Source organism: Sminthopsis crassicaudata, chromosome 6 (genome assembly GCF_048593235.1).
Source record: "Sminthopsis crassicaudata isolate SCR6 chromosome 6, ASM4859323v1, whole genome shotgun sequence".
In the NCBI taxonomy this organism is placed as follows: domain Eukaryota; kingdom Metazoa; phylum Chordata; class Mammalia; order Dasyuromorphia; family Dasyuridae; genus Sminthopsis; species Sminthopsis crassicaudata.
The window spans coordinates 117560056-117578362 of record NC_133622.1 but is presented as its reverse complement, the minus strand read 5'-3'; the positions used below and the strand labels follow the sequence as shown (position 1 = coordinate 117578362).

Here is an 18307-nt window from a genome sequence, read left to right as displayed (position 1 = left end):
CCAAGGGCTTGTGCTTCAGTCTCTAGTCCTTTTGCCTTCTATGCCTCTGAATTTGGCTAAGTTTGTCTGAGTTTATATGCTCCCTTATCATAGGTGTGAATCTTGTAGAACTATATTAAATACTAAGTACATGTACTGAACTAGAGAACTATTAAGCTAAACTAGATAACCATTGTCTCACTAATTCCACTTAGTGCCTTGTAAGAATCTTTGTTGTTCAGAGTTCTGGCCCATAACAATATAAGACCTAATATGAAAGATCACTTTTAAGGAACTTAACATGGACAAACTGTTTGATCATGGACAAATGATTTATGTTTCATATATATATATATATGTGTGTGTGTGTGTGTGTGTGTATGTATGTATATATATGTGCATATGTGTATATATATATATATATACATATATATGTATATATAAGATTCAACAATAGGGTAGCTCAAAAGAAAAGTTGGCAAAGTTAAGGTAAAAATAGCAATCATGTAATACAAATGAGGGAGGAGAGCTCATAGTTCTAAAAACCTACATATATTAGGAAAAGGTTGGATTGGCAACACTACATATATATCCTAAAGGGTATAGCACTCTCCAAAACCCGTAAATAAATAAGTGGGGAGGGATGAGTGGATGAGGAAGCAAAGGGAAGAAGGCAAGAGACAGATCCTTGGGTGAGGGAGAGGGTAAGTAATAGCAAGGCAAGTTATGAAGCAGAATTTAATTAATTTAATTAAAGAAGCAGCAAGGATAAGAAAGAGGTGGATGTAAGTAGGGATGGGTGTGTGTGTGTATATAAATATATATATATATATATATGTTTTTGGTAATTTGCTGTTATATATTTTGAATCCTCCCTGATGTTTTACTGAGCACATGACAATATTCTCTTTTGTTTTGTTTTATATTTCTTCTATTTTCTTTTTTTTTCTTACTCTGTTTTTCAATTTAAAAAAGGAAGTAATCTAAACCCCTCTAAGCCTCAGGTCTAGTTCAAGGAAGTTAAATAGATTATAAATATGTAAGTTCTTTAGGGAAGAGACTATTTCACTCTTATTATATATCTTTAGTGTCCAATGCAATATTTGGCCTATTTAAGATTTTTGATAAAGGACTACTGATTGAGAGTTTTCAGCTGGATGGTAGAATACCATTAGCTTGATCCTGCATGTAGTTATCTCTTTTACATCTGGGAGATGTAGTACCACTGCTATCTGAAAAATCTGTGTAAAATTTTTTGTCTGAATTATTATTATTAAAATATGGAGGAAGCTAGATGGTGCAGTGACTAGAGCACTGCCCCTGGAGTAACACTTCTAAGCTGTATGACAGTGGGCAGATCATTTAACCCCAATTGTTTGGGGAGAAATATGTTGATATTATATAATATATATTTTATGCATTTTTGTATTTCTAAACTTTTATCGTATTGTCTACCGGGCTTCACTTGCAGCTTCCTCAAAATTCAACCAAAATTTCCATTTAATTTCTAATGCTGACCCACGATATACCGAAATGGTGATAGAGAAAGTTGTAAAATGGAGAGGATGAATTTATTATTCATGCCTAGGAAGGGGTAATAGAGAGCTTTTCCCCAGTAGATGGCACCATTGTGTCATTAACAAAACAATCACAAAGGAAGAAATTGACCATATAATATTTTGGTAATATATCCCACAAATGAAAATGGGGTGTGTGTGTGTGGGGGGGGTGTATGTGTGTGACAGAGAAAAAGAGGGAGGAAGAGAGGAGAGAGAGATCTTTATTTTTAATGCAAAAAACTGGGGGGACCTTTTTTTTTTAGGTTTTATTACTTAACTAATATGTTTTTATTTTGTACCTACTTATGAGAAACCTTATGTTAACCACTAGGGATAAAAAGAATAGCAAAAACACAATCCCTGACTTCAAGAAGCTTACTTCTAGCCTGGAAGACAACACAGTAACTATACATTTGTTTGCAATATATCTTATATGCAACATAGTCACATACTCTACATGTACACACACACACACACACACACACACACACACACACACACACCCATACATCCCTGAGGCACACATGATAAACAGGTGATACTCTCAAAAGGAAAACACTAGCAAATGGAAGACTAGTAAAAGGCTTCTCACAGAATTTGAGCTAAATTTTGAAGGATGCTGGGGGAAGGGAATTGGCTAAGGAAAAGAAGAAAAATTCATTAAGCATCTGTTATATAGGTTACAAATATTACCTCATTTGATCTTCATAATAACCCTGGGAGTTAGGTGCTATTTTTGTTGTTATTGAGTTGTTTCAATCATGTCCAACTCGTTTTTTACTCCATTTGTGTGTTATTTTCCTCTATAGCTGAGGAAAGAGAGGCAAACAGAATTTACATGACTTGCTTAAGGTTAGATTCGAAATTGGGTCTTCCTAAGGCCAGGCCTAGCACTCTATATCATGTAGCTGCCATTATAACATGGTATTTATGTTCTCCATACTGCATACCCTTGTCATTGGTTCAGAGACTCCACATGATCTTTTATTCCTCAGCTTCCAGATGGGATTGGAGAGGATCCCTCTGCAATTCTTTCTCTTTCTTTGATCTGATCCATTCTACTATTTCTTAGGTTGCAGGTTTTGTGGGCTGGTTTTTATGTGTGGCTTTTTAGGATTTTAGAATAACAGAACCTGATCTTTAATCAATGCTTTGTAGATGTGAAATGCACTGTCAATCCCAGGGTAAATAGACAAAATCAAAAGTCCTCACTGGGTTAGCTTGTAAATCTCAATTATCTTCCTTGATCCATGATGGATTTCTAAGATACCTTCAAAAATGCTGATTTTGGAAACATAGGGGTTGGGGGTTTGGACTTTCATCCGACATTGCTCATGGATGCCTTGACACTGATGGTCAGAATATAAATGAGAGAATACCAGGAGTGCCCTGAGAAACTGTTATTTTTCTTCACATGTGTGTATTACAGATGTGTGGTTGGCTATGTGGGAGAACGCTGTCAGCATAGTGACCTGGAATGGTGGGAGATGCGGCACATGGCAAAGGCAAGACAGCAGAACATCACCGTGGCAGTCTGCATAATTGTGCTGGTTCTGTTGCTTCTTCTGACCTTGGGAGTGATTTACTATTTCAGGTGAAACTTTTATTCTATCAGAAATTCAGAATAAATGCTTCAGCTCCTAACCAAGGCACACCACTTGTGCTCAACTGAATAGGCATGAGCTGCAGAACTAGCTTTTAAAAAACAAAACCTATTAACAGTATGACCCTGGGCAAGTCACTTAGCCCTGTTTGTTTCAGTTTCTTAATCTGTAAAATGAGCTAGAGAAGGAAATAGCTAACAATTTCAGTATCTTTGCCAAGATAACCCCAAATGAAGTCACAAAGAGTTAGTCAGGATTAAAAAAAAATGTCTAGACAATAACCACAACTGCAGTATATAGTTTTAAAGCATTGCTTAGATGAGCACTGAGAAGCTGAGATTTGCCCAGGTCACAAAATCAGTATATATCAGAGACTCAATCCTGATCTTGATTTAATAGCCCAATTCTCTAAGCTCTAGCCCAATCTCTCTAAGCTATACTACATATCTCTCATCATTATCAACATCATCATCATTTAAAATTATTTTTTAAGAATCCATCCTGCAGCACCCTGAAGTCAGGAGGACCTGAGTTCAAATGTTCAAATCTAGCCTCAGACACTTAACACTTGCTAGTTGTTTGACCCTAGACCCCAATTGCCTCAGCAAAAAAAAAAAAAAAAAAAAAAAAAAAAAAATCCATTCTGCTGAAACATAAACACCTTTTGCAAAGGGGAATGTTAAAAAACTATCTTTGCATGTATTTGGGGGAAAAAGTTATTAAAATAGAATTTATCCTGATAACAATAGATTTGGTCCCCATTTTTTTTAGTAACTTAACAAAGACAAATATAAATGAAAACTCGTTTGCTTGGGTTATTAAAAAATCCAAACACTGCTACATGAGTACAGAATGAGAGAAACATGAGGTCCTACAGGCTTATCAAATAGATCACTCTAAAAGAGGGCAATTAGGATAATTAGGAGACTTAATGTCATCTAAGAATTGATGAAAGGAACTGGGAAGAAGAATTAGGAGAGAGGAGAAGTTGTGTTGGTAAATGTTTAACAATTTTCAAAAACAAAGTGCTAATGATACATATTTAAGTTTATTCTGTATTATTAACATTTTCTCTATCAATAAAACAATAAATCAGGTCCTGATTTGTAGCATATTCCAATTTCTTAGGAAATTTAACAGTAAGCTTGAACCTAGGAGGGACAAAAGTAACTTATCAAATATTTGAAAGCTTATCATGTGAAAGAAAAGTCTAAACTTGTTTTGATTGGGCCTAGAAATCAAGATAAGGACCAGAGTGGAAAAGCTTCTATAGATTTAGCACACCAACTTGTTATACTTAGAGAGGATGGCTCTGTTATATTAGATAAATATTAGCATAGTATATGATCTGGTGGCTACTTCTTCACAGAAAATCACCCCATTGGAGATGGCAGACATAGCTAGGGAACTAACATTCTGAGATATAGAACTAACATTTTGAGATATTAGAATAAACATCCAGATATCATTATTATTGGGCATCAAAAAACATCTGCTTTTCTTAGTCTGATGTTGGCTTTCTTAGAATACTGAACAGCTGAGACATTCATAGCCCTTGATGGTCAGAAAGAAAATAGACTATTTGCTATTGCTTTTGTAGTGGTTGCCTCCTCCTTCCCATCCCCACCCTTCCCCCCAAAAAGAAAGCCTGAGGAAAGAAATTCCAGCCCAGGGATTTCTTAGTATAATTAACTTAGAGACTTTTCTTATTTAATGGGTGAAAATATATTAAGCTATGGTCACAGTGCCACTATATTTCTCATGTTCTATTGACTATTTCAGAGCTCTGGATTTAAAGCTAATTGCAAATCAGTCTGTTTTCTTGACTTGGGATTTGAAAGCTAAAGCAGTTGAATGATGTATATAGGATAAATATACAAATAAAGACTTCAGCTGCCCTCACACATCCTGGACTTGTATGACTCTATTCCCAAAGGTACAAGTAGAGATGGGACTGTTTAAGTAAAAACTTATTAGCATCTCCCTCTCTCTCTCCCCCTCCCTCCCTCTTTCTCTCTTTCCCTTCCTTCTTCCCTCTCTCCCTCTCTCCCTCCCCTGCCCTCTCCTCCCCTCCTCTCCCCTCTTTTCCTTTCCTTTCCTCCCTCCCTTCTCCCCCCATCTTGCCTCTGTCTTTTAATAAAAGTCATTCTGTACTTTATCTAAAGGTTTTGTTGGGTATAACTTTTCACTTCAATTACACAATTTTCATTTATATGTTTTGGTTAATAGGATATGTACTGTACCCTAGCTATATCATTCATGTAAAGCTAAAGCTAGTAATTTACTCTACTCCTTCCTTTCTCCAAGCCTTTTGGTACCAACAGCGAAGAATCAAGATAAATATTGACCTTGAAATTCCATTGTTTTTATTTTGTACATATGAATTACCCTAGGACTCTAGGGTCCTAGATCATGGATCTAAAGCTGAATGGTACGTTAAAAGTCATCTAGTGGGATCCTCTCATTTTCTAGATAAGCAAATTAATTCCCGGAGGCTTAGAATGATATGTCTAAGGTCACAGAGATAGTAATTAGCAAAAAAAGGATTTGAACCCAGATTTTCTCACTTTAGAACATGGCTTTTCCTTAATACTACATGAATTAATTTTATTTATTTAAGAATTAATTACTATCTTTTATTTTTACATCACCTACATTTCCCAATATATGACTCTTTTATCTACCTTTTAAATAGTAATCCTTTACAACAAAGGAAAAAAAAAAAAGAAATGCGACAGTGGATAGAATACTGGGCCTGAAATTAGGAAGATTAATTTTCTTGCATTCAAATCTGGCCTCAGATATATCCTAGCTATGTGACTCTGCATGTCACTTAACTCTATTTGCTTCAGTTTCCTTTTCTGTAAAATAAGTTGGAGAATGGCACACCACTATAGTATCTTTACCAAGAAAACCTCAAATGAAATCACAAAAAGTTACTATAACTCAACAACAACAATAATAAAAAGAAATAGTACAACAAAACTAATTAAAACACCAACCACATCTGACAGTATTCTACAGCTACACCTATAACCCTATATATCTGCAAATAGGGAAGAAGCAACATTTTCATATTTTTTCCTTTGGGATCAAGGTAGGTCATTATGATTCTATTTCAATTGTTTTATTGTTATTGGTTTTTCCTTTTAATTGTTGTAGTCATTGGTTTCAATTTATTCCTAGTTTTAATTATTTCACTTTGCATCAGTTTATATTAATCTTCCCACATTTCTTTGTAGTCAGTGTTTCTTACAGCACAACAATATTCTATTATTTTCATGTACTACAATTGGTCTAGCCATTCCCTAATTGAAGGATATTCTATTTCATTTCCATTAGAATGAGAGTTCCTGAAGAGCAGGGACCCTGCTTTTTTCAGTTCTTTGTTTCATCAGTGCTTAGTACAGTTCTTGGCACATAGTAAGAACTTAATAAATCATTGTTATAGTTTTCTTCTCTTTGCTACTACAAAAGATATTAGTATAAATATTTTTAGAGCCTTAAGAAAAAAAAATCATTGACCTACTTGGAGTATGTACCTGACAGTAAGATCTCTAGTATATGTAATTCATTTCCAGAGAGTTAGCAGTAGCTTTTTTCCCCATATCTCATTCCCAATCTTGCCTGTCTATATCCTTTTCCTGTATTCCTCTTTCAAATTAAGGATGTATTAGAGAAAATTTCTTTTGCAGATTAACATTACATGAAACATGATTACTTCATATTTGCATATCAATTTCCCTGCTAGTAAATCAACACTTGGTACCATGATGTTGAACATCAGAAAACCATTGGATGGTGAATTGGAGACCCTCCAATGAGATGCAGCTCTGCTCCATTAAGTTTTGGGAGTAATATTCACTCAGGATCTTTGGTCTTCAGTTTTTTCATATGTTAAAAGAAGGAAGAAAACAAGTAGTTATTAAATATGTATTGTATGCTTTACAAACATCTACCTCATTTGATTTTCACAAGAACCCTGAGATGTACATGTTATTTTTATCCTAATTTTGTACTTGAGGAAACTAAGACAGAGAGATATAATGTAACTTGGCCAGAGTCATACAGCTAATTAGTATCTAAGGCAAGATTTGAACTCAGGTTTTTCTGTCTACAGGTCTATTCTGCTACTTACCTGCATTCAAATCTGGCCTCAGATATATCCTAGCTATATACCCTGTGACCCTAATATTTGCCTCCAGCAATAATCATGAGAGATAGATGCTATTGTTGATGTTGGGAAAGTGGACCCCAAAAGTTTGGGGTCACAGACTGGTGTTGCAAAGTGTCTTGAAAGAATTCGCAGGCTTGAATCCATTTCCAAGTCAAGGGGCAAAGTTTATTGTAATTATAATACCAATTAAATCAGGCTAAGCTCCAGATGAGGTTAGCAAAGAACCTGAAGCAAGGAGATATATTTAAAGGACAGAGTTGGATCAGAGCTTCATGTTCCTTATTTGCTAAATTTATGGCTTTCATGTAGGTTTGAGGGGTGATCTTATTCACAATTATCTCAGGAACTTGGTTATCACTGACCAACACACTATCTGTCTATCACTCAGTAATGTTTGTGGGACTATTCTAAGGCCAAAAGACTTTACAATTATTGACATACAGATTGCCAGAACAATAGTACTCTGAAGTTAGAGGGCTTCAGGATCACTAATATATCTTCCCTAAAATCTAAGGGAAGAAATATTATATTCCTAGGCCAGAGGACTTTTACATTATTGACAGACAGATTACCACAACAATAGGTCTATTGGTCAGGGGTTCTTAGGATCACTAATATATTTTCCCTAAAGTCTTAGGGAAAAAACATTACTACATTCCTAGGCCAGAAGACCCCTTGACAATCCTTGACACAGATTGTTAGAACAATAACACTTCAAGTTTGGGGGACCTCAAAATCATTGCTGTCTCCCCTAGAAGCTATATTATATCATTTTCCCCTCTCAAGCAGTTTGTACCACAAATTCATTTGGGACAAAGGGATGAAGATCTTATTTTCTGGAGCTGCTTCATGCTGATAAGGGGCACAGAGCTATCTTTGCCTACTGGGGCTTGGATTGGGGAAGGAGAGGCATGCACCTTGAAGATGGCAGCAGCAGCATTCAGAGAGGTGCTGGGAGTTAGAATCAGTTAGCTCAGGTACTTAGGGTGAACAAATAGTTGGAAGTTCAGAGCTTTGAGCCTGGAGGAAACAAATCTCACAAACAAGTTAAAAATGAAGGGGCCAGGGGCAGCTAGGTGGTGCAGTGGATAGAGAACAGCCCTGAAGACAGGAGGACCTGAGTTCAAATGTGCCCTCAGACACTTAACACTTCCTAGCTGAGTGATCCTGGGCAAGTCACTTAATCTCAATTGCTTCAGCAAAAAAATTAACAAATGAAAATAAAATGAAGGGGCCAAATATGAGATAATAATAATAATAATAATAATAAATTGAATTAGTATAGGGGTGAGTAGAAACAATGGCCAAGAACCCCACCCAGAGGAAGGCTGGGGTCAGGTGAAATGAGGCTATCATGAGTGCCTCTCATCCAAACAGATTTTCCTAGGATAAATACCAAAGAATTTTTTCCCCAAAATCCCCGCTTTTGTTTCCTTGAAGGTGTGGGGGCAGTGTCTGAAGCAGTGGCATTATTATACATGGTGAAAGGAACACTGAGATGACCTGAGGTGCAAGCACCATAATCTTTAAAAGGTGTTAGAGAGGTTGAGGAGGGTTCCAATCGGCGCCATTCCTTTTAACAGATCCCTCAGAAACATCAAAATAAAATTGAAAACCCATTTTACAAAGAAAAGCATGTCCTTTAGGTACACAGTTGGTACCTCAGGTAAAGTTTTGTAGTAGCTTTCTAGTTAGTTATTCCCAAGGATAATTACAATTACATGACATATCATACGCCACTACCCCCACTCGTAAAGGAAGAAAGGTGTTGCACACCTCATATATGGAGGCAAACTGATAAGACTTAACTCCAAGTTAACTTATGATAATAACTCCAAGTAATTTAATTTTTTTTAGAATTTTCCTAAGTAATGGCCAAATAGTCAGAACTGTAGTTTCTATTCACTTAAATAAGTTTCCCTTTTGTTTTAGGGAGAAAACAAGACAATTCTTAAAATTGAGATAGAATAGATTTTTAAAATTGACTTAACTTTAGTTAATGAGATTCCCCAAATTCTGATTAAATGTTCTAGATAAACTGAATTGCCATTTAGTTATTTTCCACTTTACACAAATTATTTCTCTTTTGTGAGCCAGGAAAAGGGTTAATGTGCCAATTTTTATTGACAGAGCCCTTGGAAGTCTGACTCTAGATAACTAGAGTTTATAAAGTAGTCCCACCCTCTTCTGTTAACCCTATCAATGCAAATAGATTACAGTTTACTTATCCCTTTAGTGGACTTTAATTAGAGTTCCTTTAAAATTGCTTTTATTATCATATTTCAGACAAATTTCCAAATTACATTATACATATATAGAAATCATTTATCAGTTGGTCACATCTAAAAAAACCCATAAAGTTATTAACTATGAAGCAATTATATCTAATATAGCAGTTAACATTCATGTAGCATATTTTATGCTAAGCATTTTTGCAATCATTTGATCTTCACAACAACTATTATTTTTCTTTACAAATCAGAAAACTGGGCAGAGATAAAATAATTCATCATAAATTACATAGCTGATCCATATCTACAATTGAGACAGAGAATGGTGGTCTTGCCAAATGCAGAGTCTGACTGGCTTTCTTACCTCACATTGCCGTTCAGGTGGTGCCTGGGCTACCTGAATTCTTCCCAGATAGTACCTGGACAGAACCTGCAGAAATCTGGGGTAACTGTTGCCAGGATATCCCTTTGATGTTAGTTTCAGGAACCAGGGCTCAGGGAATGCTGACCATGGAACCTGCCCCCTATTCCATCCTCATTCCCCCAAGCTGAGTTGGGGAGGTGTTCGGGCAAGTTTGTATGGGGTCCCTATGGCTGCTCCCCTATTTTTACAGGTGAGGCAGAATTTGAGTTTTAATCTGAGATGAGAAGAGTTAGAAAACAGAGGAACTTGGGCTACATTAATCTTGTTAGCAATCTGTACAAATGATACACTCAGGACCACTCCAGGGAGTAGAGTGGAGAGGGCCCCTTAATACCTTCTGGGATACTTTCCAAAAGGAGCAAAAAAAGGGACTCCAGACAAGAAAGGAGTCAAGGAAAGGTTAGCAAAAAGTTTCTACTTATCTGGTTTCTTTATCCTCTTTCTTTTCTTCCAGAATCAGATAAATTTCTGGAATTATCCCAATGTTTCAGGAATTTTTCTTGCAATCTCAAAATGATTAATTGCTAAAATTCCTAATCATTGCTTTTAAAATTTTGAGAATCTACTAAGATGTTATTTTAATTTTAATTAGCTAACTTTTTTGTGTAGCCCCCAGCTTGGCCAGAGCTGAAATCCACAGAAAAAAATGTTAGTCTTTTTAAAGAAATTTTCCCAGTATTCTAACTACATCATAGAGGTTTGTTTTGTTTTGTTTTGTTTTTCTTTTTGTTGGTTGTGTTTTAAATCTTTCCAGATAATAAAATCTAACTCATAGAACAAATATAACACAGATATTCTGCACAGAGAGGCAGACAGACAAAATGACATGAAAGAGGACTGTCCCATCTTTGCCAAAGTCATAAAATTTTGCCAAAAGCTTTCTTGTAGCACTTCATCTTCCCTGGCATCCCAGAGAAGGTGAAAGGATGGCAAGATTTCCTAGGAACTTTGCTGAAAATTGCAAGAATTTCCTAGTTTGGGCATCCCCAGTCAAGAAAAACTTGGTGAGCATGGAATTCATCACAACCCAGACAAACCTTCTCCCAGTGGCTTAGGGTGTCCCAGATATAAGATTGTGGGAGAAAAAAATGGGGGGCTTACCTTGACAAGGAGGGAATCAAGGCAGGGGAAGCCAGACTCTTCCTGTATGGGCCAACAAATGTTGAGATTGGGAAAAGGGATCTCAAAAGTTTGTGGTCATAGACTGGTGTTATAAGGTATCTTAAAAGAATTTGTAGGCTTGAACACAGGTCAAGGGGCAAAGTTTATTGTAATTATAACACCAAGTGAAGCAGGCTGAGCTCTAGAAGAGGTTAGCAAGGAGCCTGAAGCAAGGAGATAGATTTATAGGACAGAGTTGGATCAGAGCTTCATGTTATTTATTTGTTATTTATGGTTTTCAGGTAAGCTTGAGGGGTGGTCTTATTCAGGAGTAGTCTCAAGAACTTGATTATCACTGACCAACAGATTATCTGTATGCCACTCAGTAATGTTTGTAGAACTATTCTCAAGCCAGAAGACTTTACAATTATTGACAGACGTTACCAGAACAATAGCACTGTAAGGTCAGGGGTTCTCAGGATTACTAATATATCTTCCCTAAAGTCTAAGGAAAGAAACATTACAACATTCCTAGGCCAGAAGATCCTCACAATCATTGACAGATTGTTAGAACAATAGCACTCCAAGGATGGGGTCCTCAAAATCATTGATCTCTTCCCTGGAAGCTATGTTACATCACTATCATCTCCATTGCATAGAAGGCTGAAGCTGACTGAAATTAAATTACTTGCCCATGGGGGTATATATCTAGTAAGCGTATGAGGCAGAATTTGAAGTAAGGTTTTCCTGACTGCAAATTCACTATGCTACTTGACTACTGAGAACAATGATTTACCAAGTGCCTATTCTTTTAAAGAAACTATGAGTAGGAGTAGGAGCAGAATCAGGGAAGGCTTCTAAATCCTAAGTGCTGAGGATACAAAGTCAATTGGCCAACAACTATTTATTTAAAGAGCACTATGCTAAGCACTGAGGACATAATGCCAAAAAACAAAAAATAATTCTTGCCCTCTAAAGAACTTATATTCTAACAGAGAAGACAACATTAGAGCTTCTAAGCAATTATTTAAATTGCAACAAAGTTGTGACTCCATTTGAATTGGTTGGTTGGAATGGTGTTTCAGTCCCAATATTTGTTTTTGTCACAGGACTCAGAAGCTCCATAAGAAGAATCCAACCTCTGAGATGACAGGGGAATCCATAGTTGCCAGTACCCTTGGAGAAGACATGATGCTTCCTAATCACAAACCTTGGGTAATTGCATATTCAAAAAGATTAGGCAATAGAAGGAAGTAGGGAGAACCAAAAGGTCACTAAGAATCCATTTTTGATTACTCATCTAATAACTTCTCTCTTAAGTAACTGTTGGAATATTGAGCTTTCATTCTGAAATTTAATATATTTTATCTCTCCCCCCCCATTACAGGTTAAGACAAATTATTAACATTTGGATTTTATTTTTAAGATTTTGAGTTTCAAATTCTATCTCTTTCTCCCCTTTGCCACTCCCTGATATAAGTTATACATATGCAATCATGTAAAACATTTCCACATTAATCATTTTGTACAAGACTTGAATATATAAAAAGAAACTATTTCAGTCTATATTTAAACAATCTTAGTTTTTTGTTGTTGTTTTTTTTTTTTTTCTGGAGACAGATATTATACTTCATAATCAGCCCTTTGGGATTATCTTGGCTCATTGTGTTGTTGAGAATAGCTAAAACAACAATTCTTCATTGTGTAATATTGCTGTTGCTGTGTACAATGTTTTCCTGGTTCTGCTGACTTCACTTAGTCTTCATATGTCTTTTCAATCTTTTTCTGAAATCATCCTGCTTATGGCATTTCTTATGGCACGATAATACTCTATCACAATCATATACCACATCTTGTTTAGCCATTGGGTTTTCATTTTGACCTTCTGTTAATCTCCTTTCATTATTGGACATTGGATTTTTCATCTGCTTACATGTGATGCTGCCACAAACAGGGAATGATGGTTGGCTTAGTTCAAGACACTGGAAAGTTGGGTAAATTCTGAATTAAGGAAATGAATGACATGAAGTGATTGTTATATCACTATTAGTTGATTTTTCCAGGAAAGCACACAGCACTTCCTCTAGCTTCTTGCAAGCAGAGAACTCTGTGTCATTGGAAAACTCTTTATGTAGATAATACAGTTTACTTAAATAGATACAGAACTGGAAGGAACCTTAGAGGCCATCCAATCCAGCCCTTTCATTTTAGTTGATGAATCTGAGACCCAGATAGATCAGATCATTTGTCCAAGGATACATGGATAGAAAATAACAAAAACAAGATTTGATCCAAGATTTTCAGATTCTAAATCTAGAACTATTACCATTATGCCACACTTCTTAATAATATTTCAACATATTGAGAAACCAAAGGTCATTTAGTTCAATAACATTTCTGACAAGAAATTAATATTTATAATTGGTTGATTAGCCTGACCCAGGGGTTTGTTGTTGACATGGAAGGAAATATCCATTAAAATGCCCAACACTTAGTTTATCAAATCTCTTGACATATAGTTGGGCAAAATACTCCTAATTATTGCTCTAATTGCCTCTTCATTAGTGGAAAGTTCTTTCTTTTCATTTTTGAGGCTAATAATTTGATTTTATTCTTTCCTTTTTCTAGTCAAACTAACTAAAGGTTTATCTATTTTGTTGGTTTTTTCATAAAATCAACTCAGTTTTATTAATTCAATAGTTTTCTGACTTTCAAATTTTATTAATCTCCCATTTTATTTTCAGAATTTCAAATCTGGTATTTAATTGAGTATTTTTAATATGTTTTTTTCCCTAGCTTTTTTAGTTGTAAGCCCAATTCATTGATCTTCTCTTTCTCTATTTTATGCAAGTAAAATTTCTCCTAATAAACGCTTTGGCTGCATCCCACAAATCATTTGGTATGTTGTTTCATTATTGTCATTCTCTTGGATGAAATTATTAATTTGTCTATCATTTGTTTTTTCACCCATTCATTAGATTATTTAGTTTCCAATTAATTTTTGGCCTATTTACCCCTGGACTTTTATTGCATGTAATTTTTTGCATTATGATCTTTTAATTAGATCTATTTTTGCTTTTGCTTGATCTGAGATCAGGATTTGGTATCCTTGCTTTTTTTTTTTTTTTTTTTTTACTTTACCTAAAGCATAATAGATTCTACTCCAGTCTTTTATCTTTACTCTAAATGTATCACTCTGATTTAAATGTATTTCTTGTAAACAACATTTTATAGGATTCTGGCTTTTAATTCTGTCTGCTACCCGCTTATGTTTTATGGGAGAATTATCCCAGTCACATTCACAATTAAAATGACTAATTCTTTTTCCCTGCCATTTTATTTACCCCAAGTTATGTTACCCCAAGTTATGCTTTTCTCTTTCCTGTCCTCCTTTCCCTCCTCCCCAGTATTTTGCTTCTGACCACCAGCTCCCTGAAACAGCCCTTCCCTTTTACAGCCCCTCCCCCTTCCTTATTTCTTTCCCCTACTATTTATTTTCCCTTCTATTAGTCTCTCCTTTTCCTTCCCCCTTTCCTCTCCCACTTCCCTATAAGGTGAGAGAAGTTTCTCTGTGAAATCAAATATATCTAGTTTTCTCTCTTTGAATAAAAAATGATGAATATAAGATTCACACAATGTTCATTCCCCTCCCTCATTTCCCTCAATCATGATAGGGCTTCTTTGCTTCTTTATGAGGTGTAATTTCCCTCATTTTACCTCCATTTTCCTCTTTTTTCCAGTACAATCCCCTTTCTATCTCTAGTTTCTTTTTTTATAGTATCACAGTAAAATCAGATTATACCTGCACTCTCTAAGTATACCCATAACAGAGATATAGTTCTTAAGAGTTCTTTCCTTTTCACCTTTTTATACTTTTTTAAAGTTTGGTATTTGGAGATAATTTTTTTTTTTTTGTTCAGCTCTGGTCTTTTCATCAGAAATAAATTAAATTCTCCTATATTATTGAATGTCCATCTTCTTCCCTGAAAGGTAATGCTTAATTTATCTGGATAGTTGATTCTTGGCTGTAATCCATATTCCTTTGCCTTTTGGAATATCAGATTCTAGGCCCTCTGATCCTTTAAGGTGGAACCTTCTAGGTGTGGAATAATCCTGATTGTGGCTCCTTAATATCTGAATTTTTTCTTTCTGGCTGCTTGCTATATTTTTTTTCCTTGATCCAACAATTCTGAAATTTAGCTACGATATTTCTTGGAGTTTTCATTTTGGGTTCTCTTTCAGGAGGTAATTGTTGAATTCTTTCAATGGCTATTTTACCCTTAGGATTTCAGGGCAGTCTTACTAGGACATCAGGGCAGTTTTCCTTGATGATTTCATGAAATATAATGTCTAGACTCTTTTATTCATCATGGTTTTCAGGAAATCCAATAATCCTTACATTGTCTCTTCTAGATAAATATAATTTTCTTTTTTTGTATATATATATATATATACATATACATATACATGTATATATATATTTTTTTCTTGGTTCTGTTTATTTCACTTTGCATGAATTTATGCGTTTCCTCAGAATACTTTTTTGGTCATTTTTGATAGCACAAAAATATTTCATTTCGTTTCATTACTACAATTTGCACACCCATTCTCTAGGTGATAGCCCTCTACTTTGTTTCTCTCTTCTCTCTTCCACTCTCCCTTTTTGATTAAGACAAATCTAATCCAACAAGCAATTATTAAGTACTTATTATGTGCTAAGCACTATGCTAAGTACTTCACAATTATTATATCTTTAATCTTCATAAGTCTTAGATGGTATTATTATGTACATTTTACAGATGAGAAAACGAAAGTTAAATAATTTACTCAGCTCACACAGTTAATCTGATTAAGGCCAGATTTGTATTTTGGTCTTCCTGACTCCAATTCTACCATTCTATCCGTTGTGCCCCAACTAGATTCTGGTGATATAAAGTTAAAAACAGTTCCTATACTCAAGGGGTTTATAGTCTATTGGAAGAACTTAATATACAAAAGGTGATTACTTAAGAAATAAATTTTAAAAGGAATAAAGAACTGCTTCAAAAATCTATTTTGTTATGTATGGGATCTTTTTGTATTTGATCTTTTTTGATGTATATGGCAAATAATGGAATTATTGAATCAAAGAATTTGAATAATTTAATGATTGCCCTCATTATTCCAAACTGTTTTCCAGAATGGTAAGACCAACAATTATCTGACTACCTAAAATCACACTAACATTGAATTTTTCTATCTTATGTCATTTTTTGACAATTTGATGGATATTAGGTAAACAGACTTATTTTAAGTTACATTTCATGTAATTAGTGACTTGGAACTTTTTTTCATAGATTTGCTGAGTCTGACTTTTAGTGTTGATTTTCTTTAAAGACTTACCTTTTGAGAAGAAAAACTTAGTTTTATATATTTATGGCAATTCCCTATAAATATCTTGGATATCAGTCATCAAACTTATTTGATACAGAGGGTTCCTCCCCACCTTATTGACTTGATTACTCCTTTTATCCTTTACATGCAATTTTGTTCACACAAAAAAACTTGCTTTTTCATAATTAGAATTCTTTGTTTTGCCCTTTGTGATCTATAGCCTTGCTTGTCCATGAATTCTTTTCCTAACTATAGTTCAATTAAAGCAAAATAATCCCTGCTCCAAAGGACCTTATATTCTAACATGCATACACATGTGTGTATATGTACAACACATACACATATATATTACTTTACATTATATTACTTACTGTGTATATATATTATGTGCACATATATACACACATATACACATATGTGTGTATATATCTATATTTATCTATCTATCTATATATATAGTTCTGAAAGGTATCTCTTTAAATTATCATTTAATTTTCTTTATGAGATATTTTATATTTTGGTTGCTTATCTGCTTTTTACTTATTGAGATATCTATATATAAGATTTTCATGCAAACCAATTTTCTTCCAGACAATTTTCTAGTTTTCCCAGCAGTTGTCTAGGAAGTTCTTGCTCCAGTAGTCTGTATTTGGGAGTTTTGAATATTGATCTACTTTTTGTTTGGTGTGATCCATTTGTTTTGGTTCAAGGACTTGCTTGTCTAGTCTAATTCATTCATATTCTTATTTTTGAACCAGTACCAAGGGTTTGTTATTTATTTTTTTATAGTTAAATTTTGAGATTTGAAACCTATTTTTCATTTTGTCTTTGCATCTGGATCCTCTTTTAAAATTTATTTCTTTTGAAATTCTTGATCTTTTGTTTCTTCAAATAACTTTTGTTATTTTGTCTAGTTCTAGATAATAATCTCCTGGTAATTTGATTTGTATAGAACTGTACCTATAATTTCATGTCAGTAATGTATTTATTAATATTCTCTGCTATGAATAAAGAATGACTTTTCTATTATTTACATCGTTTTCTGTTGAGTCAGCTGTATTTCTATAAATCCTGAAGATAACTTTGTAGTTAATATCCAGATTTTTAATAGCTAATTTGTATGGAATTTCTCTTTCTCTCTCTTCCTTCCTCCTGGAGTTTGTTAATAGTATACAGAAAAGTTGGTGACTTCTGAATATTTGTTTTATAGCTTGCTACTTTACTAAAGTCATTGATTGTCATGATTAATTTTTTTATTAACTCTCAGAGGTTGTCTAAATAATCATATCATCTGCAAATAAAGGTATTACTCTCCTCTTGGCAAAAACTTAATTCACAAAGAAAAATTCTCACAATAATTAAATAACTTTTTATTGACTCTAGTATCTATAAAATATTTTTAATATATACTTTTAATATACCACTACAATAATTTATTCATTTCCTTTTAAATAAGAAACACTTTTCCAAAGCAAAATTCTAGTCATCAGAGATTAAATGTACCTTTTTGCATTAGTATTTCTAATTCACCCTTTTATTACTTCTATTTCTTCCATTTTTAAATAGACATCCCAGGCCATGGATTTTATTTATGGATCTCTACATGGATATTATCTCCTTTGAGTTACTGGTCTCTTTTGCTCTTCCTCCTCCTTGATAAAACCAAACTTGTTTGATCTATATAGACAATTATCCCCTCTCCCTCTTCATTAAAAAACAAAACAAAACAAAACACCATTTTTTTAGTTAGAAATTTAAGACACAAGCAAAAACATTTTTTGTTAAATCTCATTTGAAGTGTACTTTCCCTGAACAAGAGCCTCTCATGTTTATATTTTAAGTTTTGGTTTAGAAATTTG

The 18307-nt window shown here is 34.3% G+C and overlaps 1 protein-coding gene across 3 annotated transcripts in view; it reads left to right on the top strand.

Annotated features, from left to right (window-relative positions):
- Positions 1-18307, top strand: part of EGF (epidermal growth factor) — a 148597-nt gene that overhangs the window by 124535 nt on the left and 5755 nt on the right. For all 3 annotated transcript variants that reach the window (XM_074275420.1, XM_074275421.1, XM_074275422.1), the window contains 2 exons: positions 2968-3132; positions 12185-12290. In XM_074275420.1, the coding sequence (XP_074131521.1) occupies positions 2968-3132; positions 12185-12290 (271 nt within the window). The remainder of the gene's footprint in view (positions 1-2967; positions 3133-12184; positions 12291-18307) is intronic.